Raw genomic sequence first — 27664 nt, forward strand, 5'->3', positions numbered from 1 at the left:
TTCTTTACTTTCAGCATAATCACAAGGGAAGGCAATATTCAGTCAACAGTACTTGACTAAGACAATGAATGAATACATTGATGAACAGATAAATGAAATTCGGATACCACATTAAAAAAAATAATAAATCACTCACAACTCTATTTAGCATGGATGCTGAATGTTAGACTATTTATTAACCCTATTAAGAAAGACATAGGCATATAAACAAACAAACAAAAAAATACATTGTGGTACTTAATGAGACATGGCACTTACATAGCTTAGTACCAAGTGAGAGACAATGGAGTTGCCTGTCTTTTAAGAAGTACACATCTGAAGTGCAAGTTTCCACAGCTTCCTTAAAGCTAGCCTACTTTAAAGTCTCAAAACAACAAAATTAAGCACATATAATCTGAGTAACTCTGCTGTTAGAATATCTGCATACTCAGTATTCAGACCAAAAGAAATGACCTTTGTTAACACACGACACAATGTGTGACTTAAGTTAAGAGCAGATGCTGGTGCACACTTACACTGTATGTCTAGTATGAAAGAGTATCGAATGTCCTTTTCTAAGGCTGGATGCTTTACAACACAAGTAATTCGCCTTCCTCGAGCAAATCTTGTGGGAAACAGCTTGTATTGGCTGACAATCGTTGCTGTTTCATTGGGAAAAGAAGTTGTAGTAGATTCCATTTCACCAAGATCACCTTCCCAGTCAATCTGTGCGACTGGCTTTCCAGTGGCTGCTACACAAACGGCTGCTACTGTTTCATTCCCTCCATCAATTAAAGAATCCGGTCCTTTTATCAGGCTCACCGTGGGTTCAACTATTTAAGGAAAAAGAAGGTATTTCAATTAAGATAATAACTTACAATTTGTTCTGGCCAGATCTAGAAATATTTCATAAACTTAGGGACAAATACAAATGATATAAGTATTTTTAAGTAATGCTAACATCAACTACATTTCTGGAACATGAAGATAAATTTTAATTTATCACCACAGACAGCTGTCCCTGATAAAGCTTCACATTCAGAGATGAATGAAGTATAACCCAATTAAACATTTTTGTGACCTTGATCATAATTTTCTTTATGATATTAAAACCATTACTTTTTGGAACTTTTATACTTTAAAAATGTGTGTGTGTGTGTGTATTACTTCACTCTAAGCAAAAAGTTTAAAGCAAATAACCTAAAAATAAGTTACTGGTTTTGCTCTCCCTCTAATTCATACGTATTTATGCATGTCCTTACATACATCCTCGCTGAGAAACAAAGGAAAAGGAAAGAAGCATAGGTAAGAAGTCTGTAGAAAAAGCCATGTATTTTCCCAGCATCTGAACTAAGACTAGCAGCTCCAAAGCTCCCTGTAGCTCTCCTGATCTTACCCTATGCTCTTTAATGTAGAATCATAATCCTAACTTGGTAAATGAACTTTTAAATATCTTCTCATTAAAATCAATAAGGCAAATCCAAACCAGACATTCTTACTTTACCTGCACCTGAAGTGCACAACAGAACTGCTGTACATTATTTGTGCAGATTTTCTTTGATTCAACCTTGGGTTTAACAGATTCCTTTATCTAGCTTTATTCTTTAAATTCACTTCAACTATTTATTCTCCCATGATTTAGATCCATGTGAAATTGTAACTATTGTAGAATTTATTTACACAGTAAGTCATTTATTTATACCAGAATTTATCACTGGCATACACTATGGGTTGTTCCCTGCTTTTCCTAAATAGTTCTATAACTGTCATTCATATTCATATCATAGTATATTTATAACAACTTTTTTTCTGGTTTGTACCAAATATTAGATCTGCTTCTGTAATGTTTACCTGCAGTTCCACCTAAACTTACTCAAGGTGCCGACTGACCTGCAGTTCCCAAGCTATGGATCTCTATCACTAGCTATGTTACTAGGTTACTCAGGATTCACCAATCTCATATGATGTCACACAGCATTAAAACTTACATTTCTTAGGTTATAAATGAGCATAGAGACCATCACATATGTTTTAGGGTCATCTTTAACTTCTTTTTCTACCAAATCTATATTAAAGATAGTTTTTAACTGTTATGTAAAGGTTACACATAAACCACGGAAAAGTGTTTCTTCTAAATTATATGTAGCACAGATTATTCTCTATCAGTTTCAAGCCTGCCATTCTACTGTTCTGTGGGAGTATTTTGTTTTGTTTTTGTTCTCTGGTTTGTCTTGACATGCTCAGAACTGAACCAAGATCCTGTGGGTGCTAAACGCTTGTCACTGAACTTTATCCCTAGTCCTTTTTGAAAAAGTTAATTAACTGAGTAATCTGCTATTTATTTTGATGGTTGACTATTTATGTACTAAGAATTATTCTACGCCAAACTGAGGCTAACTACTATGTGATTTTTTGTTTGTTTGTTTCTAGTTCTTTCCATAAATTTATAGATTGATACACTTCCCCAAATAGTACAAGCAATACTGTTTTAAAGCTTCTAGTAATTTCAACATCCTATGTCTATTTAGATCCATTTGGGTGTTTTTAAGGTAATCCTGCTCTTCTCCCAAGGCTGGGCTCAAACTAACTCTGGAGTCTGCTGAGACTGTGAGCTTCTGCCTGACTTTACATAAGAATGCAGGGATTACAAGAATGGCTACAGCTGCATGTGTAGCAGAGAATGGCCTTGTCAGGAATCAATGGGAGGAGAGGCCCTTGGTCCTGTTAAGGCTCAATGCCCCAGTGTAGGGAAATTCAAGGGCAGGGAGGCAGGAGTGGATGAGGGGAGGGAACACCCTCATAGAAGCAGGGGGAGGGGGGTGGTATATGGATTTTGGGGGAAGTGGAGGGCAGGAAAGGGGATAACATTTGAAATGTAAATAAAGAGAACATCCAACTTTTTAAAAAAAAAGAACATACCCCCAAGTTAAGGTCAATTTATGTGGCAGTGGGGAGTCACAACCCAGCCTACATGCGTGACAGACAGACACTCTACCAGCTGAGCCATATCTGCAGCCACAAGTTTGTTTCCAAAGTTTTATCTGTACAGGGTATTGAATACAAGACTGTCCTTACTTGTAAAACTAGTGGTACTCAAATGGAGGACAGACTTGAATTTGAATTATTAATGTAGAAATACTTTCAGACTAAAGATGATTCCCTCCAGAAAAGATCTTTCTTTCTTTATGCCAAGCTCCTATAAACTAAGCAGGCCAGGACTTTGAAGACCAGCCTACTGAAACATAATACACACACTGGGTCTATGACGATGCAAGCAGGATGTGCTTTGAGTTTACTGTTACTCAGAGTGCAAATCTTTGAGATACAAAGCAAATACGTTTAGCCATTCCTCACTGGACAGAACTGCACTTTGCCTCTTGCCTCACTTGATCTTAGCTCCCTTCTACAGGCTTCCCAGCTCATCTCAGCATCAGGACCACTCTCCCTTATTAGCCAGTGTCTCCTGGCTGGCTCAGCACTCAGTGCAGTCATCTTCTCCTAGTGTTAATGCAATCACACTCTTCACGATACAGTTTGAGGTTCCAAATGCCTCAGCTGAAGCACTGGCTCGAGGATCTTACTCACAAAAGCTTTCTTTTCCTATTCAGGAAACACGAGTATTTCAAGCCAACTTTGAATGATACTATTTATCTTCAACTGGTTTTATCACTTTAGTTGACTTCTGTATATAGATGCCCTCTGCTAAGCAGTCTTCCTCACCTGCCTCCTAGGACCCCTTATGATCTTGCTAAACCTAGAGAACACTATTCAGTAAGATTCAAGGGGCCTCAAATGCACACTTGCAAGTGAGACCACAGATGCAGGACTATAAACTATACTCTAAGCAGCAAGGTCTTGAGAGCAGATGAGGCAGCAGCACACAGTTTACATGGTCATGTTCATAGAGGAAATATCAAATTTCCCATTCAATCAAGTTATTTTCATATGCTCCAGACTTGAAATTTCTAATATGTCATATGAATCCTTTGATCAAATAACAAACTACTTTATCAGTGATCCACTTCCAACCATATAAATTCCGTCAATCCTATACTTGCTCAGGACACCTGTGTGGTCACAGATATTTATCACAATGAGCAAGTGTTACTGGCATTTGATGGGTTGGAATCCATGGATCTCCAAATCAGTCTATGATAAATAGAACACAATCTACAACAATAACAAATAAAAAAATCTAGCTCCCAAATTCCACAATTGAGAAATAAGGAAACTTTACTCTAAAGATCTCTTAAACTTGGCTGTCTGTCAATCCCAGTAGAATATTGCCCTAAATTTCTTTCCATGTGCCAAACTCGCATTACCCATTACTTAAGGACTCACAATCATTCCTTTTATAATGTACTTCTTGACTGCTCACCAGTTCATTCCTATATCTTATTCAGGAACTCTTACTGGCCTGAGGGAAAGGTGGGCTCCTGGAGCTGAGCAGAGAGGCTTTCTGAGGGAGATCAGTATTACTTTCCTTGCTAGCTACTGACGGCTCTTTTTCCTCCATCCCAATCTTGACCACTACAGTACACATCTGCATTTCCAGTCTGCTTTTCGATACACTTCATGGAGTTACCACAAGGTAACAGATTTACTCAAACTTTCACCACAAACTCCAACAATTCAGGTAGGAATATAAACCTAATTTATTGTGGAAAACAGTATATGATTCAAATAGGCATACAAATCTTCAGTGGCAAAAACAAAAATCAATGGGAAAAACAAACAAAAGGTGATTAAAGACTCCGCAAGCCCAATGTAAGTCACCAGGACAAAGCAAAACAGGAAAACTTAAACAACCAGAAGTGTGACTTAAGCTTTAAAGTGAAGTGGTAAGAATGGCATAGATAGTTGAGATTTTGTTTTAAGAACAGGATCTCACTTTGTCCCCCATCTAACATAAACTCTGTGGCAATAATCCCACCTCAGTCTTTCAAGAGCCAGAAAGACAGGTGTGAGTCACCATGCACACACGAGAATCCCATCCATTGTTAGAATTAAAGTGCTCTCTAGTAGGAAAAACTCTACGCAGCATTACAAATATACCTAGACCTTGCTTACATTGAGAGCCTAGAAATATATAACTTTAAGACAGAATTTGAAAATGTGTATTTAATTTAAACCAAATTTACAAAAATCCTCATTTTATATTCTTAAAAACATCTTTTATTTTAATAATTTAAATTGTATTTCATAATAATCAAATCCAACTCAAGCACACTTACCTAACACAGTCACAGTTGTAGAGGACTGGGCATTTCCAAGTGGGAATGTAACGGCTTTGCATATATATTTTCCAGAATCTGAGAAGCCTATGTTATGCAGAGTAATTGTTGCATCATTAAGTGAATAGTTTTTAAACAAGACTCTTCCCTGATAATCTCCTTGAACCGAGAATCCATACTGAGGGTGATGAACTGCAACAGTCTGTGTACTTTTGCCATGGATCTTCTCCCAGGAGATCTGTGTTATAGTTTCATTCACTTCAATTAAACACTTCAATGAAACATTCTTTCCCCACACTGCTGTGACATGTGGCTCCACAATAATTGATCCAGCTAAGGCACCTATAGGGAAAACACAAAACACATAGTTTTGACCATGGAAAATTTATGTTAACCTATAGTCACTCTCCCTCTTTCTATACACAAATTCACATCCCCCCCCCACACACACACACCTCTGAACAATAAGAGATTGAAAAGAGATGGGATCTGAATTCAGTTAAAAGTCACATACAAAGTGACTATCAAATCATTCAGCAATGAGCTCAGTAGTAAGTGAACTACACTGGAAGCAAGCTTGGAGCAGATCCTCCCCCATCAAGACTCCACAGGAGATTTCAGACCTCGCTGATATCTTGACTGCAGCATTAAGAGAAGGTAAACCAGGATACTGTTGAACCATGGGTATATACCCTTGCCCACAGAACCTCACCTTAGGTGAGAGGATGTTACTTCAAAGTTACCAAGTTTTAAGGTATTTATTAATACTTATTTGTGTAAGAAATTTGAAGTCAAATACATGATTCAAGTACTTTCTTGTGGAATCCTTCCATATTAAAATTTTCTATAAAAAAAAAAAAAACTTTCAAGATAGACCGAATTCCAGAAAACACTGATGAAGAAATGTTAAATGAATATAAAACTGATTTTTTTCAGCTGAGTGAAGAAAACTTCCACAATCAAGTTTAAAATGAAATGACACTTGTCCATTATTTCTTTCCTAAAAGTCACAGACAATCATGATTGTTCTAAAGGAGACCAATACTAATCACACTGTTCAGTAAATGCTTTACAACAGAGACCAAGTACCTTTAGAGCACTCACAACACACATGACCAGACAAACAAAAAGACTTTGAAGCAAACATATCTTTAAAACTTAATTTTATGTCTAATATTTTAAAATGAGTAAATATATATACTATACAAATACATGTATATGGAGAATTATAACATGTTATATTTAAAAACATAAATACATATATACATACTATATATACATATATAAATACATACTATATAAATACACAAACATATATACATCCATATATATGGAGAAGGAATGAGAAATAATTTAAATGCATTCCATTTTATTCAACTACTGTTTTCTCTTCCTTTTGTTTTGTTTGACAGAGTCTGGCTATATAGAAAAAGCTAGTCTTCAACCTCCTGACTCCTCTCACAGCCCCACTCTGATTTACAGGCTGGTGCCACCACATCCAGCATTCTTCAAACAGTCCTAGACAACAATTTTAAACAGTAGGGATAATATTGTAAAAAATTAATTAGGTGGAAAAATGTACCTTCTTACAGATGACTACAGATCTCATAAGAAGGTATTGATCATTTATAACACTATATTTAACAGCCATGGAAGAAAATGATTTGGTGTTCTTTACACCATTGTTCATTATCAAGCCCCTCAATTTCCCATCATTCAGTATCCATTGCAAACGTTGATGTAACTAACGCAAGCTGTATGATGTGCACTAGTTTAGGATATTTTAGCACGAAGAGGGGTAGAGAGGCCCCTTGGTCTTGCAAACTTTATATGACCCAGCACAAGGGGACGCCTGGGCCAAGTAGTGGGAGTGGGTGGGTAGGGGAGCAGGGGTAGGGTGGAGGGTATAGGGAACTTTCGGAATAGCATTTGAAATGTAAATAAAGAAAATAATAATAAAAAAAAATTTTAAAAAACCTGTCTTTTATCAAAGACTAACATATAAAGTAACATGGCCTCTCAATAATAATAATACAGATTTTGCAAAGCAGTCGCCATCATCACACTGAAATTATAGAAAGAAGTGAAGTCTTTAAAGATGCTCTGCTATCACTGTCCCCGTGTAAAGTGAACTGTAAATTCAAACTAATACAGTAAGTCAGGACAAGGAAACCGAAAACATATTTATAAAGCACAAAAATATCCTATTACTTGAGAAAAAAAGATGACAAAGCGACAGGAGAGGAGAACAAATATTCTGGTTGCTCACATAACGAATCATATAAATCATAGCTATGTATTATGATTGATGCAACTTGTATAAATTTACTGTAGAAAAAGTTAGACTTACTATCCAATAAATCAATTAATAAAATAGATGAGTTTATAAGCCTGACTAACACACGCACACAGCAGTGTTGGGACTTCCAGCCTTTCAACAGTGAGAAATAATCCCTGTGTATCTTGTATGTAACAGCAGCTGAAGCTGACCAACACAGATAGCATCAGAATAAACTTGGCAAGCTACTACTGACTATATATCCTGTTGACCCACAAGAACTAAAGCTGGATGGGTCACCATTACTAAAAGAGTATTTGTACATTAGTAAGCCGGGAGTGAGGAATATGCAAGGCAGAAGAAAACAACTAATCCATTCATTCAAAATGTGTTTTTAAAAGCCAACAGTATTTAGATAACTCTCAGTTTGACAATAAAGATAAGAAAGAGACCAACAAGAAGCCTGATAGACTGTAATACACTTGGTAAGAAAAAGGAATCCTCAAGCAAATCCAATTTTACATCTCTACTTGGATCCATTTTGTTAGTGTTTCACTGGTCAAGAAGTCACACACACACACACACACACACACACACACATACACACACACACACACATTACAGACTACAAACAAAGGAGACAATATAATTTGACTGTCTTGAGGAAATGAATAGGGGTACACATATAAAGACCAATTTTGGTGTTTCTTTGTTTAAAGCCATAAGCCTCTACTCAAGGCTTTGCACTACCCATCAAACAACGATGCTTCAGTTGTCCTCACTCCATGGGTTTAAAATTATAGTACTTTTGTTTTGTGAACCGGGTTCATGCTGCCTTCCAAGTAAGACATGTTTCCATTTCTGGATTAAATCCACAGGTTATAAACCACTTCTGAATAAGATTTTCCCATTTGGAACCTGGAAACTAGAGGAACAGATTTTCTCCCCTGCTACACAGTAAGTCCATTCTGCCCCTGCTTTCTCATGGGAAGCCAGATTTAACTAAAAAAACAAAGGAGTCCTTGATATGTGCAAATGCTTATTATAAGATACCTCAACTGCTTAAAATTTACCATTACATTAAGTTTAGAATCCAAGAGTCTAAAGAACAGTGAACAATCAATTTTTCTTCGTCTGAGGAACACTAGCTTTATCCTAGGTGCTTCTGGCAGGAAACCCATGCTAAAACATGCTGTTTCTGCTTAGCTTTGTACCATTATCTACATAACTAACTTGAACCTGACAGGAGAGAACCTGTTCATCCATGAGAGCACTACAACCACAAAACCCTAACTCCAGCATCTTCCAGTCATGCAGTCAGTACTTGGTGTCCCCAGAAGACAAGGGAGGGAACCTACGACTGAAGAGAAAATGAAATACCACATACCATGACTAGCAGGGATTAGTTCTTCGAAAGCATGTACTGAGGACTACACTGCAGCGCCAGGGGGAAGCACACAGACAGCAGTTCTCTTGTTCTTCACCCTTTGTTTGCCTCGACAAGTAAAGGGATTTTTCACAAACATGATTATATCTACTTAAATACTATCATGTATCATATCTTGCTCTTTTTTTTTTACACTTCTCACCTACAACTAATTTACACATTACAGGTCCCAATTTCTTTTAAATGTCAGTATTTAAATGTTTATTTTAGTCTACATCCAAATTAAATAACTCTAAATTTCATTAAAAAATAAAGTCTACCAAGACTTCTGAGAATTTAGAATAATTTTAAGAGCTTTTCTGAAATTTGTGTATGCCTTATCAACTCCAGACTTCAAGAAACACATTTTGAATACTCTAAATTCCTTTAAAATGATAAATATGTCATATCAAATTCAAAAACCTAAGGGGAAGAAAGGCTTTTAAGACCCCCAACTACTTAAACAGAAATAGTAGAACAGTAACATGAAATAAATCACTATTTATATACTATAAACTTGAATAATCTTCAAATATGGATCTTTTTCTCATGCCATCACTAGAAAAGACAGATCCTGAGGTTATATTCTATATGCTTAGGGGAAACTGTGTCACATAAAAATTGAGAGAACTGAGCATTCTTTCAGCCATCAATATGTATGAAACGTGTATTTTATGCCTGACACATTTCTAGGTGGTAGGAAGTCAGCTAGAGCAGAGATGCCAGCCTTTATTGGGTCTACTCTGATGCAGATATAATTAAGGAAATAATGTTCTGCACACACATGGCAGAGAAGGAAGCATGGCAAGGAGAGTCACTGTAGGCAGGTGTGACAGATACAAGAGTGGGAAAAGGAGGCCTCCTTACAATGAGACTGTAGCATGGACTTTCAAAGAACAATTCTGGCTCACTGGGGTACAGTGAGAAAAAGGTGACAGGAGATGAGAGAAGCCACAAGGGAGCAGGGACCAGATCTGCTGGCTTTTGTCTTGAGTGAAATGGGAAACCACCGGGTGGGGATTTCTATCAAGGATGAGCAAGAGTGTAGAAGAAGCAAAATTACTCCATGACTTGTGGTCAGCACATGCGGAATGACAGGAGGCCCATCTATCAAAAGGAACTAGCAACTGTAATTCTTTGAAGAGCAAGAAGACAAGAGTTCCAAGACGCAGTTTTAGACTTATTTGAGATGCCTATTTCATAAGGAGCAATATGCATAATTGACTGAATTTCTACATACTAACAATGAACTGAAAGAAAATGAACATTTTAAATACTACTGATATTTAAATACTAATGGTGGGACCAAAAGAAGAGATGGGGATAAACCTGAGCAAAAGTGTGAACGCTCTGCACAACTGAAACCAAAATCAAATGCTAAGAGGAATATAAAGTCTAAATGTAGAGATGGGCTCTATCTACAAGTCAGGGACTGGATAATAAGGCACTTTATCTCTCTAAATTTTTTTGTACACTTAATTTAGTCAAAAGTCTTATTGGGACTTTAGGAGGAATGAACAAGATGTGTGTAAAATTCAAATGGAACCACAAAAGTGATCTTGGCTAGGTAATAATCTCTTGGCAATGTTACCACAAGATTATTCAGTGAACTTCACCAACAAATTTCTGCTCCATAAGACATTCTAAGACAAGCCACTGACTAAATGTACACAGTTTTAATGCAAATAGACCCAAAATGAAAATAGTTCCACTGTTCATTAACAAGTAAACAACTTGTATTAAAAAAGGAACATCCCTCTCAGTTATTAATAAGCAGGAACTTCTTCAACTCGCAAATGACAATCTACAAAACAAAACTATATAAATATGGATATATCACTTGTCAGTATCTATCAAAATGAAGTTTTCACTGGAGTTGCATTGCATATATATGTCAATTTGTAAAGAATGAGCATTTTTTTTTTGGTTTTTCGAGACAGGGTTTCTCTGTATAGCCCTGGCTGTCCTGGAACTCACTTTGCAGACCAGGCTGGCCTCAAACTCAGAAATCTGCCTCTGCCTCTGCCTCTGCCTCCCAAGTGCCTGGATTAAAGGTGTGTGCCACCAACACCCAGCAAGAATGAACATCTTAACAAGATCATGTCTTCCTATCCACAAATGTAAGAAATCGCTTCATTTATTTAGTTCTTTGCTTTTATCTGTACTTTAATAGTTTTTTGCATGTAGCTTTGTACATGAAAGCTTTATTAGATTCTTATATGAACATTTCATTTTCGAGGTGCTAATGTAAATGGTCCAATTTTTATTGAAAATAATTTTTCTTCATAAGAGTATATTCTGATCTGTTTTCCCCTTCCCCAGCCCCTCTTGTTGCTGGTGGTAGACAAGAGGCACCAATGGTCACATGTGGCTATGAATCCTACAAATGGAACACCAGCTATCCAGATGAGATGAGCCTCCTTTTGCAGCAGAGACATGGCTGGGAATATCCTGTATCTCTGAGTGGATTTAACATCTGCTCCACAAAAGGAAATCAATACACAGCACACTAACTGGTCAAAAACTCATGTCTGGAAAAGCACAGGTCCTTGGAGCATGGGGGGTGCTTTCTGCTATATTTTTATCTAAACTGGCATAGCATCAAACTGTCTTGTGTTTATACACATATCAATTGCTACTACCAGCTTTAAGCAGAGAGCCTCTCTTTCCAGAGAACAGCAGTGAATGTAGAAACTCACGGGTGTCTGTAGTGTTGAGAGTAAGTGGCAGCTGAGCGCTCAGCCCCAAACAGGAAACATGCTCCGTTCTCTTAAATGTTTAGTTAACACTGTTGAAGGGAGGCTGGAAAAAATGTAAGAGAGTGAACTGGCCTCAAAATATCATCTTCATGGCATGTCCAGCCACTGTAATCATGAATTCAATAGCAACAAAAGGCTTCCCCCCTCTGGGCCTCCCCAACAATTGGCCAGTGAACAGTCAAGCATGAGCAGGCCTTATTCCTCTAATTGCTTAAATATTGGTTACTGAGAGATTCTGGGAGAAGGGTCACTGTCTTCAGCTGCATACCTACCTGGATAATCCCATGCCCATAATCACACATGTGGCCCTAGTTAAACTCAGTGGTTAACAAAAAGACATGACTCTTAGAGAGACTACTATGGCTTTGATAGGATCCCATGCCCTCTTCTGGTGTGTCTAAAGAAAGCTGCAGTATACTCGTATACATAAAATAAACCTTTTTCTAAAAAAGAATAAATGGTAATAACATTTACTTATGAAATAATGAAATCAATTCCTTAAATTTAATTAGCAAAATAAAAGTATAAAACCTAGACATTAACTCTTTCATTCCTAAATTACAAACCCTTCAGAGTATAAATGTTTAGTCATGAGCTAACACTTAAGGCTTCCACTTCATTAACACTAACCAAAAAATTGAAAAGCAATTACGAAAAGTATTTAAACTACTGAAATTATTCCACCTTATGCTTTTGAACTCCAGAAACGCTCCTCATTTACCTCTGACAACATTTATGTATTTTTCTACTACCTAAGTACTTGATTTGTCACAAAATTTACAAAAGTTTATGATATGCCTAAATATATGTTTCTAAAAATAAGCAAACTGCAAATATTAGGAAGGGATTTTGCAGGCATCTGATCTACCTTTACTCTACAGTAGAGTAAGGGGTTCTTTCCATAGGGACACTAAAGCAAAGCACAGAAAGCAGCTTCCTAGATTTGAAAGGACATTTTTCCTGCCCTTGTCATGTGGTGCACACTATATCTGAGAAAGCTTTGAAAGTTTTGCAGAAAGAGAAACTGTACTATTTACCCAGTCTTTCCAAACTTTCATGACTTCCAAACACCAAGGCAGAGAAAAGTTATGGTTCACAAGTCAGCATTACATCTACCAGAAGCAAACGGCCGAAGGGTTTATAGCAATTACCAAGACTCTTCCCTTCTGATGCCTGAGATGGTTATAGTACCATCAGTCTGACAGGCTGTAGACTCACCATGGAAACAAGTCTATAGGCATGTCTATGAGGAATCATCTAGATTCTGCTAGCTGCAGTGGGAAGACTCACCCTAATGTCGGTGGTACCATTCCACTGGGTGGGCTATGGCTCCATCTGTGCAAGGAGAAAGTAGCTGAGAACAGCATCATCTCTGCTTTCTGACTGCAATGTGACAAGCTTCCCTGAGGCCCTGCTGCCATGACTTCCCTATGGTGGTCTCTACCCAGGACTTAGAGTCAAGCAAGCCCTTCCTTCCTTAAGCTGCTTGTCAGCATATTTTGTCATAGTACTGTTATATTTTTAAATAATAAAATTAGTTAAAAACTTTAAGTTTTACCCATAACAAAATTTGTATTCCACAATATTTTAATATAATTATTAATTATTGCTTATACAACTAAGCAATTTGCAGCCAAATGGGTTTGTGTGGAATCCACTTCTGACGTCTTCCTTTTGGCCTTGGACTTCTGATCTTAAGTGTGTGATGGATAAAAGGAAGCAGGAATGCATAAATAGGTAATAACCATCTCATAAGCACCAGACCAAAAGAACTAGTGCTTTCAAGACATTAATCTATTAAGTTTATATCAAGTTTTTATATTGATTAAATGCAAAATTTTATATACAAGTTAACATGAATGAATAATCTAGAACCCTCACTAAGTGTTAAGGACAGAATCTTCAAAGAAGTACACAGAGCTCACAGTTCAGTGGTATACTTTTCAGATACAAAACTGAGATATAAAACTATGCACGGGGATCACCAAGAAGAGCCATGGTGGGTAAAGGTACTTCCCACCAAGCCTATGGGATGAGCTGGACTTCAGGTCGCATGGTGGAGAAGAGACGCAATTTCACAGTCTTCTGACTTCCACACATGCCTGCTATAGAAGGGTACATAAATGCACACATAACACACACCTGCTCCCCCTCCATAAATAAATATAAAATGTTTAAAGTGTACGTAAGAGGGTAGAAATACAAAAACATAACTCTGAGCTAAACTACATTGTATTCACAAATTCTCTAAATTATCCCAAGCAACACACTGGGTATGTAAGTTTATCTTACCACTTAAAAGATGTCACCACTTAACAAAGCCTCAACAAAACTTAAAACACTCAAACACAAGAATGAGTAGTACTAACTAACCACCAAGGAGAATTAGTACATTTGAGGTTCAGATAAACTAGGTGGATTCTCCAGTGCACCAACCTGCTTTCCTCTGAGCCTGGAATGTGGGCATCTATTACGCAAGGAAGCATGCCAGGACACACTCCTGTGCACCAAGTCTCAAACAAGCTTCAATGGTTAGTGACATTTCACATTTGCCTTCACAGCTTTCCTGAGACAATTAAGTGCATCCTGAGGGGCTCTGGGAGAGTACTCTGGAAGCTTGTGCCTGGTTTTCCGCAGACTGCCTTATGACCCCTTGCTAATACTAATGCTTGTACTGTCTTGCTGTAATAACTTGCAGCCTTAAGAATGAGAGTATGCTGAGTCGTAAAGAATTCCTGAAAAACCTAACATACCTTTTAAGAAAGCAAACATTTGGTAGTGGGCAGAGGGGAGGAGAGCTCCAGGGTGTGTATAGGGGTGACTCTAGCTGAGAGTTCTAGCAGTGGGGCATATGGATCCTGAAGTGGCACTTCTTGTAGCCAGGCAGGTCTCCTAGGGCTAAGGACACACAACCCACCCACAAAAACCTTTGACCCAAAATGTGTCTTGCCTACAAGATGTGCAGGGACAAAGAGAGAGAAGAGATGAAGGGAATGGCCAGCCAATTCCCAAAACTGAGATCCATCCCATGAGCAAGAACCAATCCCTGACACTATTAATAATAATCTGTTATGCTTGCAGACAAGAACCTAGCATAACTGTCCTTTGAGAGGTTCTACCCAGCAGCCAATGAAAACAAATCCACAGACCACAGCCAAACATTAAATGGAGCTCGGGGAGTCTTGTGGAAAAGTTGGGGAAAAGATTGAGGGAACCAAAGGGACAAGGGCTCCACATGAAGACCAACAGAGTCAACTAACCTGGACCCTTGGGGCTCTCAGAAACTGAACCACCAACCAAAGAGCAAACATGGGCTGAACCCAGGCCCTCTGCAAATATGTAGCATTAAGTGCCACTTGGTCTTTCTGTGGGTTGCCCAACAACTGGAGGGAGGACTGTCCCTGAATCTGTTACCTACCTATGGATCGAATTACCCTAACTGGGCTGCCTTGTCTGGCCTCAGTGGGAGAGGATGCACTTAGCCCTCCGTGACTTGATGAGCCAAAAGGGAATAATACTAGGGGGTGCGGGAGGGGAGGGAGATCTATGTGAAGAGTATATGGGAGGAGAGAGGGTGTTGATAATGGGATGCAGCATAAATTAGTTTAAAAAAAAAAAAAAAAAGGAAAGCAAGCATTAATTGGTGTGCTCTTCCCTGGGTCTGAAAACATATACATACTAGTAACATCATACAGGCCAAACAGATTGTACTTATTTAGGGTATATAATATGTATTTAATTTAGAAATGTACATATATATGTAATAAATATTAAAAAGAAGCCATGAATTTGAAGAGAAAGATACATGGTGGGAAAGAAAAAAAGAAATGGGGAAATGTATCAAAACTAAAAAATACTCAAAAAAATTAAAGCATCAAGGAATTCTTTAAGCACTAAAATAAAAACATTTTGCCTGTGTGTACAGGCAAAAAATAACAAAAAGACACAATGTGAAGAATAGGAAAATCTTAAACATGTTTAACCTGAATTTTTGCTCTACATAAATTCACAAAAGTATTTTTTAAAATATGCTTACGGGTAAAATATCCATAAAAGTAAAACTTACTAAGTTTAATAAGTTCATATATGCATGTGTATATATGTGTGTATGTGTAGTGATAATAAAATATCACAACTGTTTATTTGTCTAATAAAATAGTTAAAAAAAAAAAACAAAACAAAACATATCCTTCTTAGAAGGGGGAACAAAATGCCCATGGAAGGAGTTACAGAGACAAAGTGTGAAGCAGAGACTGAAGGAATGACCATCCAGAGACTGCCCCACCTGGGGATCCATACCATAAACAACCCCCAAAACCAGACACTATTGTGGATGCCAACAAGAGCTTACTGAAAGGAGACTGATATAGCTGTCTCCTGAGAGGCTCTACCAGTTCCTGTCAAATACAGAAGTGGATGCTCACAGCCATCCATTGGACTGAGCAGTGTCCACAATGAAGGAGCTAGAGAAAATACTCAAGGAGCTGAAGGGGTTTGCAGCACCATAGAGGGAATAACAAAACGAACTAATCAGTACCCTCAGAGCTACCTGGGACTAAACCACCAATCAAAAAAACCACATGGTGGGACTCATGGATCTAGCTGCATATGTAGCAGAGGATGGCCTAGTCGGTTATCAATGGGAGGAGAGGCCCTTGGTTCTGTGAAGGTTCTATGCCCCAATATAGGGGAATTCCTGGGCCAGGAAGGGCAAGTAGGTGTGTTGGGGAGCAGGGGGAGAGGAGAGGGGATGGGGGATTTTTTTTGGGGGGGAGGGGACTAGGAAAGGGGATAACATTTGAAATGTAAATAAAGAAAATATCTAATAAAAAAAGAATGTTTAAAAATAAAATAAAATAAAATAAAATAAAATAAAATAAACACTTCCGGGGCAAGTAGACTGATCATCATCCAACAGGGCAACAGTGACCATGAACAGCCAACAAAAAATGAACACAGACGCTAGTGCATATCATCACAGAAGTAAATTCCACAGGAATGAGAGTGTACCAGGGAAAAGCACTGGCTTCGATGACCTGAGCTAACATTAAAGTACTTCCACTCAGAAACACTTCAGTAAGTGAAGAGCACAGAATAGATCTGCAATACATAAAGCCAAGATACATACGTACGAGTTCGAATCTAGCACTCATAAAAGACTCCTATAAAATCTAAATAAAGACAACCCAATATATTAAAACAGGAAGAAAATGAACACACATTTTACAAAACAAGTAGTCATATGGTCCACAATCCTGAAACCCCAGTCATTAGGGAAATACAAATTGAGCTACTGTTTTAGTATGTTTTAGTATTGTTCAATAGTTAGAATGACTAAAAGAAAAATCTATTATAGAGGAAACTCTTACATTCTACTGGTAGGAGTACATAAACTGTTATAAGCTATTTCAGAGCAAGACATGTGCCCAGAAATTCTACTGCCAAAACTGGTGCTATGGATGCTCATACCAGTACTATTCATAAAAGCTCCAAACATGAAGCAACTCAAAGTAATACCAGAACCCTAATAAATTCTGCAATAGTCAGAACAAAAAATACTATACTGTGGTTCTAAAAAGTTGCTATGTATAATAATGTGGTTCAACCTACTAGTATCAGAAAAGATGAAATATTTTGTGTTAACAGACAAAACTGTGGTTATTTCTGGAAACTTACAATTAAAAAGAAAAGTTAGAAGGACCTCTAGCATGCTGCTAATAATTTATTTCTTGGCCTGAGTTGTGGCTTCCTGCATATATTTTAATTCTACAATGATTCAACAGCACACTTACATATGTAAGTTTTAACACTACATTCACCTGACTGAACTTCTGTCCATGCCAGCTCACACTTAGCATCTTCCAAATGCTCTATTTATTTGGCACTTTCACTTGAACCAAGTCCCAAATAGTAATTCATACTATCAAAACAAAAAGTATCACACTTTTGTCAGAAATTCAATTATGTTACAGAAAAAGATGTGTTGAAGATCGAAACCCTGATGCCTATAAATTTACTTGAAAACAGGATTATGTACACATGTAATTAACATATAAGATGTGGCCATACTACAGTAGGGTATGCTTTAGTACAATAGGATTGTTGTCCAAAACTCCTATGACATATGTACAGAAAGAATAACATGATAGAGGCAGCTACTCTACTGACATAGCTACAAACAACAAAGACTGACAACAGCCACAGGAACTAGTCTTCAAGGATATTCTAAAAACATGGGTTCTGAGCCGGGTGTGGTGGCACACGCCTTTAATTCCAGCACTCGGTAAGCAGAGGCAGGTGGATTTCTGAGTTCGAGGCCAGCCTGGTCTACAGAGTGAGTTCCAGGACAGCCAGGGCTATACAGAGAAACCCTGTCTCAAAAAGAAAAAAAACAAAAACAAAAACAAAAACATGGGTTCTGACTTCAAGATAAGAAACAGGTCTATGGTAACTTTGTAAGTATGTGGTGCTTATATGGCCCACATAGGAATCTAATATATCCTATATAATTTCTGATTCTTAACCTCAGCCTCCCATTCAGCAAGTGCTATACTACTCTCTTAATGTAGTCAATACAAAACCCCAAATCTACTCATTTCCCTGAATTTTTAGTACCTGGGATCTTCATGACTTATTTTGTTCTAATAATCTCTTATTTTAAACCTTTCATTTCCATTTTTACCATTACTATTCTAACTCAGAATATACTTTTTATGATAATTCATATTACTTTCCTTATATAATTTTTCTCTTCCCAAAGTGTTATATATTACTTTCCCTATATTATTTCTCTCATCCTAAACTGTCAGACATTCCATTATATGGTACTCAAAAGGTATGCAGAATTTGGGTACTATATCCCACATCTTTTAATAAATATAGTAACAAATAATCCATCAACTTCTTTTATTCCTTATTAGCTAGCTTTTATTTTTTCAGGGTACCTAAAATAATCTGGGAGACTCAGTACTTAATTATCTATATCCACCAACATAGAATTATTTCTACCACCCCATCATTTACATTTCACAATTTCAGCTTCTGTCAACTTGTGCCTTCAAAGCTGATTCACAATTTATTCTTTACTATGTTTTACTTCATTTCTTCAAACTATCATTCACAATGATTTATTTCAAAATATATCACTAAAATCATGAAAGTTCAAATCCTTCCCTGTCTATAACTTTCCTCTCTCCCTATGATTTTACTTCCCTCAGCTTCGAAGGTTCTTTTACTACGAAGACTCCTTGAAGATCAGCCTCTCTTGTGTTTTCTGTTCCTGAACCTTGCTATACCGCATTTCCCATGTGCATCTCCCATGCTTTCCCTCCAGATTTAGAGGTCATAAAATTCAAGTGGACAAAACAGGCTTCTCTTTCATTGTCTATACATGGACAACTTCAGGCAATGTATTTTCCTGAGCTACAGTGAGCCTAAGTCTGCCCTAGAAGCCCTCAAAATGCATGATCTTCCTGCCTTAGCCTCCCAAGTAGCTGGTTTTACAGGCCTATGCGACAAAATCTACTATCCAATTTCATCAAAGTCAGTGTCAGGCAAAGCTAAACTATCCAGTGCTTTGAAGAGTAAAGTCCTGGGCAATTGCCTCTTCAATGGGATTTGGTCTATACTTCTGGACACCCAAGTAGCTTCCTTCAGTTCCATATCTGCACCACTTAGTGTCGTTCAATCATTTACTTTCGCTAGAGTCAAGTTCTGGGCACTCCTTAGCTGAGAACTCCGAGTCTTAATGTCTTAGAGCTTGGGACAATACCAGGCTGGTGACTTAAACAAAGTATTGCCTTAAACACTGAAGGACCAAAAGTCTGATATAAGGGTGCTAGCATGGTCCAGTTCCTGCCAACAGGTCTTCCTGTCTTGTGGATTATTATTTTCTTGCTGTACTATCCTTCGGACCTATGCAAAGTCAGTCATCTGAGCGACTCACTAACAATACCATAGTGGGGATTAGAGGACAACCATAAATGAAGGGGAGACACATACATTCAGTTCCTAATGAGCTGATTCACTCTTCACTCTCCATTTTATCTTTCCCAAGAGTAGGCCCCAGCCTATATCTCCACTAGACCCACATTGGGATTTGACATTTTTCCCCTTCTCTTTGTACCAAAATTATTGAGTCCTGGGAATTAGAGAGATGGCTCTATGGTTAAGAGCCCTCACTGCTCTTAGAAAGATCATTAATTTGGTTCCTAGCACTCACATTTGGAGCAGCTTAACTCCAACTCACAAGAATCTGATGCCCTCTTACTGTACTCCATGGACATACACATGGGCGCGCGCGCACACAAACACACACACAATTTAATAAAACAGTCTTTGATGCTTCAATGTTTTTCTTCCTGACTAGTAATCTACTTTTTTTCCCCTTCCTTCCTCTATGACCAAATCAGGGTCTCATGTATTCCAGACCTGCTTCTAAGAATGACTCTGAGCTTCTGATCCTCCTGACCCTACCCTCCTCAAGGATCCTAAGTGTGAGTCACAATATGTAGTTTGTGTAATGCTGGGAATCAGACCCAGGGCCCATGTATGCTAAGCAAGCATTGTAGTGGCTAAGCTATATCTCCAGCTCTCGTAGAAAGTACAGGTTTGGCCTGGCACACTGCACTTGTAACTAAGAGAAATGGCATGTCATGATCCCGAGGTGAGAACACTGGATTCCAAGGTAGCTGGCCTGAGGACATCTACACTTCTCACCTCCTTTGATGTGCTTCTTTCTTGTGGTATTAGTGTTCACAATCCAATCCAGGGTAATGGAGCCCTGTCAAGGTTGAGATGGGCCCTGCCCCACATGGAACACACTTACCAAAGTTTTTCCCAGCCATCTTTTCTTCTTTGTTTTTGTCCTGCTTTTTCAAATGTAAACTTCCCTCCAAAGAATTCATTAATAATCATGCCAACAGACTCAATATCAAACATCAACTATCCTCAAATCTTCTCTAATAAAGAAATTACTTGGGACCTGGCGGTGGTGGTGCAAGCCTTTAATCCCAGCACTTGGGAGGCAGAGACAGGCGGATTTCTGAGTTCAAGGCCAGCCTGGTCTACAAAGTTAGTTCCAGGACAGGCAAGGCTACATAGAGAAACCCTGTCTCGAAAACCGAGAGAGAGAGAGAGAGAGAGAGAGAGAGAGAGAGAGAGAGAGAGAGAGAGAGAGAGAAAGAAATTACTTGGGGCTGGCAAGATGGCTGGTCCTGAGTTCAAATCCCAGCAACCACATGGTGGCTCACAGCATCCAAAATGAGATCTGACACCCTCTTCTGGTGCGTCTGAAGTCAGCTACAATGTACTTATGTATAATAATAAATCTTTGGGCCTACCGGATTGAGCAGGGCCAACCGGAGCAAACAGAGGTCCTGGATTCAATTCCCAACAACCACATGATGGCTCACAACCATATGTACAGCTACAGTGTACTCATATACATAAAATAAATAAATAAATCTTTTTAAAAAAGAAATTATTTATTTAATTTAGCTTCAGGCAAGTTCTCCAGACAAGGGCATAATGCAATCAGATTACTTGGTAAAATATCACACAAATGGCCTGTAGTCCAACTGCTACCTCTTTGTTCTACCTCTGAAACTTGACAAGCCAGATCTCCTTTGTACACATTTCTTTCTATAACAATGCCTATTGAGCTCTGTTTACAACATTCAACAGTTTTGCTAGTCGAAACTTCCAAAGCTCTCCTTGTTCCTTAAAAAAACAATGTGCCCAGGTTCTTCACAGTAATGCTCCATTTTCTCTTATTGGTCACTTTTCTTTTGCTGTTAGAAAGCAACTTAAGAAATTGGTTTGTTTGGGTGTTGCTGCAGAGGAAAGTCCATATGGCAGGGAAGGAACGGCCTGGAAGCAAGAGCAGGAACTGAACATGGCCGTTCCCATCAAAACACACAAAGTGCAGAGGGGGCAGGAACTGATGTGCTTCCTCCAGTAAGGCCCCAACTCCCAACACTGCCTAAGCTCCCCAAAAATCATCTACTGAAGACCATGTGTTCAAATACGGAAGCCTATAGCGGACATTTCTCATTCAAACCACCATAGCTCCTGTTAACCAGTATAATCTTAGCTAAGAAAAATAACCACTTGCCTCCATCAAGTTCCTATTTGAATACCACAGAAATACTCATTCCTTCTAGAATCCTTACCCCAGAGGTCTTTCAACATACTATCTTCTACCTCATTAGATTCCCTCATAATGGTAAATGTAAATGTTTCATTCAAATTCAGCCAAAAATATTAGATTCCTCAAGTCCTTCTCCATCAATAGTAAAAGATATTCTTCCTATTACTACAAACAACTCTCATTTACTTTTATGGTACTGGAGACAGAAGACAAGGTCTCATGCAAGATAAAACTGGGTTCTACCACTGAGCTATATGCTCAAATCTCTTGTTACTCTTTAAGACAACATCTCACTATGCTGCTAGGCTCATATTCCTGAACTTTCAACTGAAATCCTCCTGTCTCAGCCCTGTAAGTAGCTGAGGCTACAGGCCTGTACCACCAGGTCCTATTCCACAACACTGTACATGTGCTCTGGTGTAGAGTAGAACTTAATTTCGACAACAATTTTGTGAATGAAGTAATATCTCTCTCTCTCTCTCTCTCTCTCTCTCTCTCTCTCTCTCTCACATACACACACACACACACACACACACACACACACACACACCTCTTCACTGCAGATCTCCTGACAGTGAACTTCATATTTCTTAGGCGAAGGCCATATAGCTCAGTAGGAGATCATATTCAAGGCCTAAAGTTTGGTTCTGGGGAACTGTAAAAAGAAATAAACTGTACATGTCTTAAGGCCCAGCATTCCAAAGGGATGTTCTCTGTTTAATAAAACTGGGGAAGTCTCGTTCCTATTTGAAATAACAATTTTACTCAGCTGAACTCTACTTGTCTCGTTTGGGCTTGCTTGATCATCGTTCCTGAAAGTACCAAGGCACATACTCTGGTATCATGGCCTGATTAATAGTCAATGACCAGCATCTCTCTCCAAATCCAATTGCTAAGTCCTTTAATTTCTGTATAACAAGATCAAGTGTTATAATTATCTAAACCTTATTATATTTAAACTATAAATATTATTCCACCCACTCTTTAAACTTAAGCTTCACAAATCAACAAGTATTCTAACCATCTGATAGGAAAAGCAGCAATTAATACAAACAGAGGCACTACTCCAGACGACTGTAGAGGGCAGCAAAGCAACACAAGTATCCTCAGAAAAAACCTTCATCTTAAACTACATCATCAACAGTAAAGCTTTGGAGGACAAGAGACTTGTGGCATGTTATAAAAATCTGCAGAATACACACACATACATACACACATACACACACACACAGTATCCATGCATTTAAGTGTGTTTATATATAAATAAATAGTTTACTAAACAATGCATGGCTTAAAAATTGGTACCATAATTACCACTAATTACTTTCAGTCTTGAATTGAAAAGGTTTTCTCACTAAAACTATGAAAATAATCTATTTTTACTTTTGAACTATCTTCTTAGATACAGAAATAAAATGTCATACTTTAACCAGGCAGCCGTATTTTTCTAAGACATACCTGTTCATTACTATTGTCAACCCTAGATTTTATATACTCTCTGTTTTCATTTCAAAACCAGTCAGGTATATAGGGTCTATAACAACTTATAAAAAAGAGAACCTTCTGACATTATACTAATATACAATAAACAAAAGAAAACGGCAACTCTTTACTGGTATTTTATGTTAAATTTCATTCTGTTTAAGTGTTGCTTGTGAATAAGAAACTAATATAAAAATGGATATTTAATACAAATATATTACTGGCATGTTTCTAGAGTCTTATGCTAGATATTTATCTCTTTCAAGTTTTACAAGAATTGCAAGAATTCAGAGTAGCTAGGTCAGCTATTAACATAAACACACTTCCAGGTTAGTGAGAAAATGCTGATGGTGTTGTAGCCTTGCACACTTAAACCAAGGTCCAAGTGTTCTCTGTGTGCATTATCCCAGCCCACTCTGAGTTATAATCGCTTCAAAAACAATTAAGTAAAAGGCATTAAAAAACATTTTTTCTAAGTAAAGGACCTAACCAATTTCTAAACCAGTTAAAATCATTTTACCGACTGCCTTAGTATTAAGTTGAACTTAGAGCCATAAACAATTATCTCTAATTTAAATCAAATTGGATCCACAATGACAAGACCATTATGAAATGAATTTTAACCATTATGAAATTAATTTTAACCTAACTCAGTGTAGCTATACTTAAGAAATTTTATTCTAAGTCTCCAAAAACAAAGGTCCAAAACATTTTGTAAAGGCAATCATTTCTATCATGCCCAATTCACAGAATAATTTGTTTAAAGCTAATCCTGTCAGGGTTTTGCAGTGCTGCATTCATTATACTTTTGTTCTCTGAAGAGTGCAGGTCATTCTTAATTGCACTGTTCTAAGGTACTGACTTGAAGCGCTGGTTCTATGCACAACCTATTTTTAGGTTTTCTACTTGGTACTTTCATGTCTTCCCCAACAGCAGTTCTGGAATATTTGCATTATAAGATAACATGCTACCAATCATAGGTTTACCCACTTCAGGCATATCATAAAGATATACCACCACAGGAAGCTGTTTAAACTACAACCACACTACTTAAATAACGTATAGCTGATTTTACAATACCACTGAAGAATATTTACATTCCTCCAAAAGGGCTATTTTTACTGAACCTCTTCAAATGCAAATGGGTATAGCAATGAGAATACAACAGATAAAACAAACAAACCAAACCACAGTGGGAAAGTACTGCAGGTAACAAGGCCAGGCCTATCAATCTTCCCTAGTTTGCACCTCAAATTTAAAATACATTTCAACAGTTCATAGCTCCCTTAACATAATTTGTATAGTATAGCTTTTACAACATAATAATAAGCATTTAATAAAAAGAATAGATGAAATAGATTGCTTTATGAAACAAGCTTTTAGACCACTAATAATCTAATGCACACTGTAAACTTTTTTGTGAGGTATTAATTATTTAGTATATACCTTTTCCAATTCTCAAATACATTAATCATGGTATTTTCTTCCTAAGACGAATGTTCCATGAAAAACTCCTACCAACACTATTCTGAACATAAAACCACAGGAAAATGGATTTACATTCTCACAGTACATATGCAGCTGTGAGGGACACCTTAATGAGGAAAACCATTCTTACAGCAAGTACTTTAGGTTTTCAGTTGGTAGAATAATGTGGTTTTAGGCCCACAGAGGATAACATACTTCAGAGAGAAATTATAGTTTACTGCTTCTTTGTCTGAAGTGGTAGCCATCAGGTACAATACATCTCACTATTAAGAGCATTCAGTAGCCGGGTGTGGTGGCGCACGCCTTTAATCCTAGCACTCGGGAGGCAGAGGCAGGTGGATTTCTGAGTCTACAAAGTGAGTTCCAGGACAGCCAGGGCTATACAGAGAAACCCTGTCTCGAAAAACCAAAAAAAAAAAAAAAAAAAAAAAGAGCATTCAGTGTGGCTTATCCAAACTGAACCCATCTGTAGGTGTAAAATGCCAGGACTTCAAAAACTCTAACATAAAAATAAATATCTACAATTTGAATATCAATTATATTCTGAAATGGTATTTGGTTATCTCATGTCAAGTTTACTTTTTATACCTTTAAATGCAATGTTAGGAAAACACAATTATGTAGGTCCTATTACACCATATTGTACACATGTGCACTTAAGATTAAACTTGATTTTGTTGCTAAACTCTTGAAGAAAACTTGAGTGGCCCACCCCCACCCCATGAGAAGCACATGCAAATACAGAAGGGTGAAGAAGATGGTTCAGTGTGTGTCTTTCAAAATCTGCTCACCTGGTCAGGCTGTAAATAAAAAGGTTGCAACAAGTAGAATCACCTGGGGGAAGATTCTAAAAGTGTCTCTCAAAACACCTCGAAACTCCATGCTCTCCAACTCACAATACACAGCTCTTCTCATCCCTACTTATCCGATTAGGACAATGAATGGTAAGCAATCAATAAGCCTGCACTAGTTTAAAGTACATGCATGAAATCTATAAGTGTAAATTATCCTAAGGTAACCATAAAATATGCAATAGAGAAGTATCAAGACAAATGTGAGGCAATCTTCACTGAAATTTTAAGTTGATGGCCTATAAGAGAACCATTTAGGAAAAAAACTTCAAGTCCATCCTTAAAAATGTTTCCAACAAACCTAAATGAATGAACTGTCAGACTCTACTAAAGAAATAATAAAAATCATACAGGGAAGAGAGAAGGCTCAGTTGTTAAGGTGCTTTTCATGCAAGGAAGAAAGAGTACTGGGGTTCAAATTCCCAGAACACACATAAACGCTGAGAGGTTGTAATTGCAACCTTGGGAGGAACAGGCAACTCCAGGCAAACCAGCCCAGCCCTGTCTTCCAGCTCTGGCTTCAACTGAGAGACCTTGCCTCAAGGAATAATGTAGAGAATAGACAGAAACTGTCAATCTCTACCTCTGACCTCCAGGTACACACCCACATACATGCACCTACATAAATATGTGTACCCACACATATGTGGTCATGCATACATATGAAAAAAATACATAAGCTGGGTGTGGTGACTAATGCTTTTAATTCCAGCACCTGGAGGATAGAGGCACACTGGAGCTCTCGAGTTTGAGGCCAACCTGGTCTACATAGTGAGTTCCAAGCTAGACATATCTACATAATGAGACTTTGTGTCCAAAAAGCAAAGAAAATAAGTAATTTTTAAAAATTAAGATCATGAGCTTAATGAAATTCAGTAAAGTGTATGTGTTTAAGAATTAAAGGGCAATTTTAAGCAAAAATGTATTTAAAAACCAAAAGTATGACAAATTAATGATGTTTGGATATTCGAAGTATTTTCAGAATGCTTGGCACACAGAATACTTAAAATTCTATTATCGTCTTAAGGATTACTTTACTCTGATTTACATATTAATAGTAATTATTAATTAAATATCTTTTGAAACTCATATAGTTCAGTCAATTTTTATAGAGTAAAGAGTTAACATGATAATCTATAGAAATACACTTACTACTTTTTTTAAGATGTATTTATTTATTATATGTGAGTACACTGTAGCTGTCTTCAGACACTCCAGAAGAGGGCGTCAGATCTCATTACAGATGGTTGTGAGCCACCCTGTGGTTTCTGGATTTGAACTCAGGACCTTAGGAAAAGCAGTCAGTCAAAATTCTGTTTTTAATAAGACTATCATAGCTATCTTCTCTTCAATTAGTTTTTAATGACTAGCAATAACTATAAAATTTTAACTATATAGATGCAAAATTTGTAAACTAATACATATGTAAGTATGTATATGTAAATATGTGAGTAGGTTGAACATCCAATATCCCAAAAGCTGAAATTCAAAGTGTTTCCAAGTAAAAACCTTTGCACGTGCCACAAGTAGAAAATACCACACTGCTATGCACAAAGTTAGTAAAAACATTATGAGATTACCTTCAAGTTAAGTGCATAAGGCATATAGGAAACCTGAGCACATTTAGATCAATCAGGCCTATCATGATGATACCTATCCACATCATCTAGGTGTGTATCCCAACACTCAAGTCTCAGGGCAAGAGAGATGGCTCAGCAATAAAGAGCACTTGTTGCTGCTGGAGGGGATCCGAGTTCAGTTCCCAGCACTCACCCACATGGTGGTTCACAACAATTCCCCTCTCCAGTTCCAGAGGATCTTACTCCCTCTTCTGACCTCCATGAGCACCAGGCACATGGGAGATTCCTAGCAAGTAAGCACATTTTTTAACATAAAATAAAATATTCTAATATTTTTTATCTTAAATCTGAAACCGGTTCCAAGCATTTCAAATTAAGAGTCTCATGACATAAACAAGTCTGGCATAAATAGGGTATGCCAATAAATACACAGTGTA

The 27664-nt window shown here is 37.6% G+C and overlaps 1 protein-coding gene across 3 annotated transcripts in view; it reads right to left on the reverse strand.

The window, feature by feature from the left end:
- The window catches only part of Nectin3 (nectin cell adhesion molecule 3), a 93672-nt gene that overhangs the window by 61587 nt on the left and 4421 nt on the right, over positions 1 to 27664 (reverse strand). For all 3 annotated transcript variants that reach the window (XR_003844870.1, XM_021209681.2, XM_021209680.2), the window contains exons 2-3: positions 5214 to 5555; positions 516 to 812 (exon numbers count right to left, since the gene is read on the reverse strand). Coding sequence is in view for 2 of the 3 variants with exons in the window: in XM_021209681.2 (XP_021065340.1) it covers positions 516 to 812; positions 5214 to 5555 (639 nt within the window). In the remaining variant the exon portion in view is untranslated. The remainder of the gene's footprint in view (positions 1 to 515; positions 813 to 5213; positions 5556 to 27664) is intronic.

The sequence above is a fragment of the Mus pahari genome, chromosome 12 (genome assembly GCF_900095145.1).
Source record: "Mus pahari chromosome 12, PAHARI_EIJ_v1.1, whole genome shotgun sequence".
NCBI lineage: Eukaryota > Metazoa > Chordata > Mammalia > Rodentia > Muridae > Mus > Mus pahari.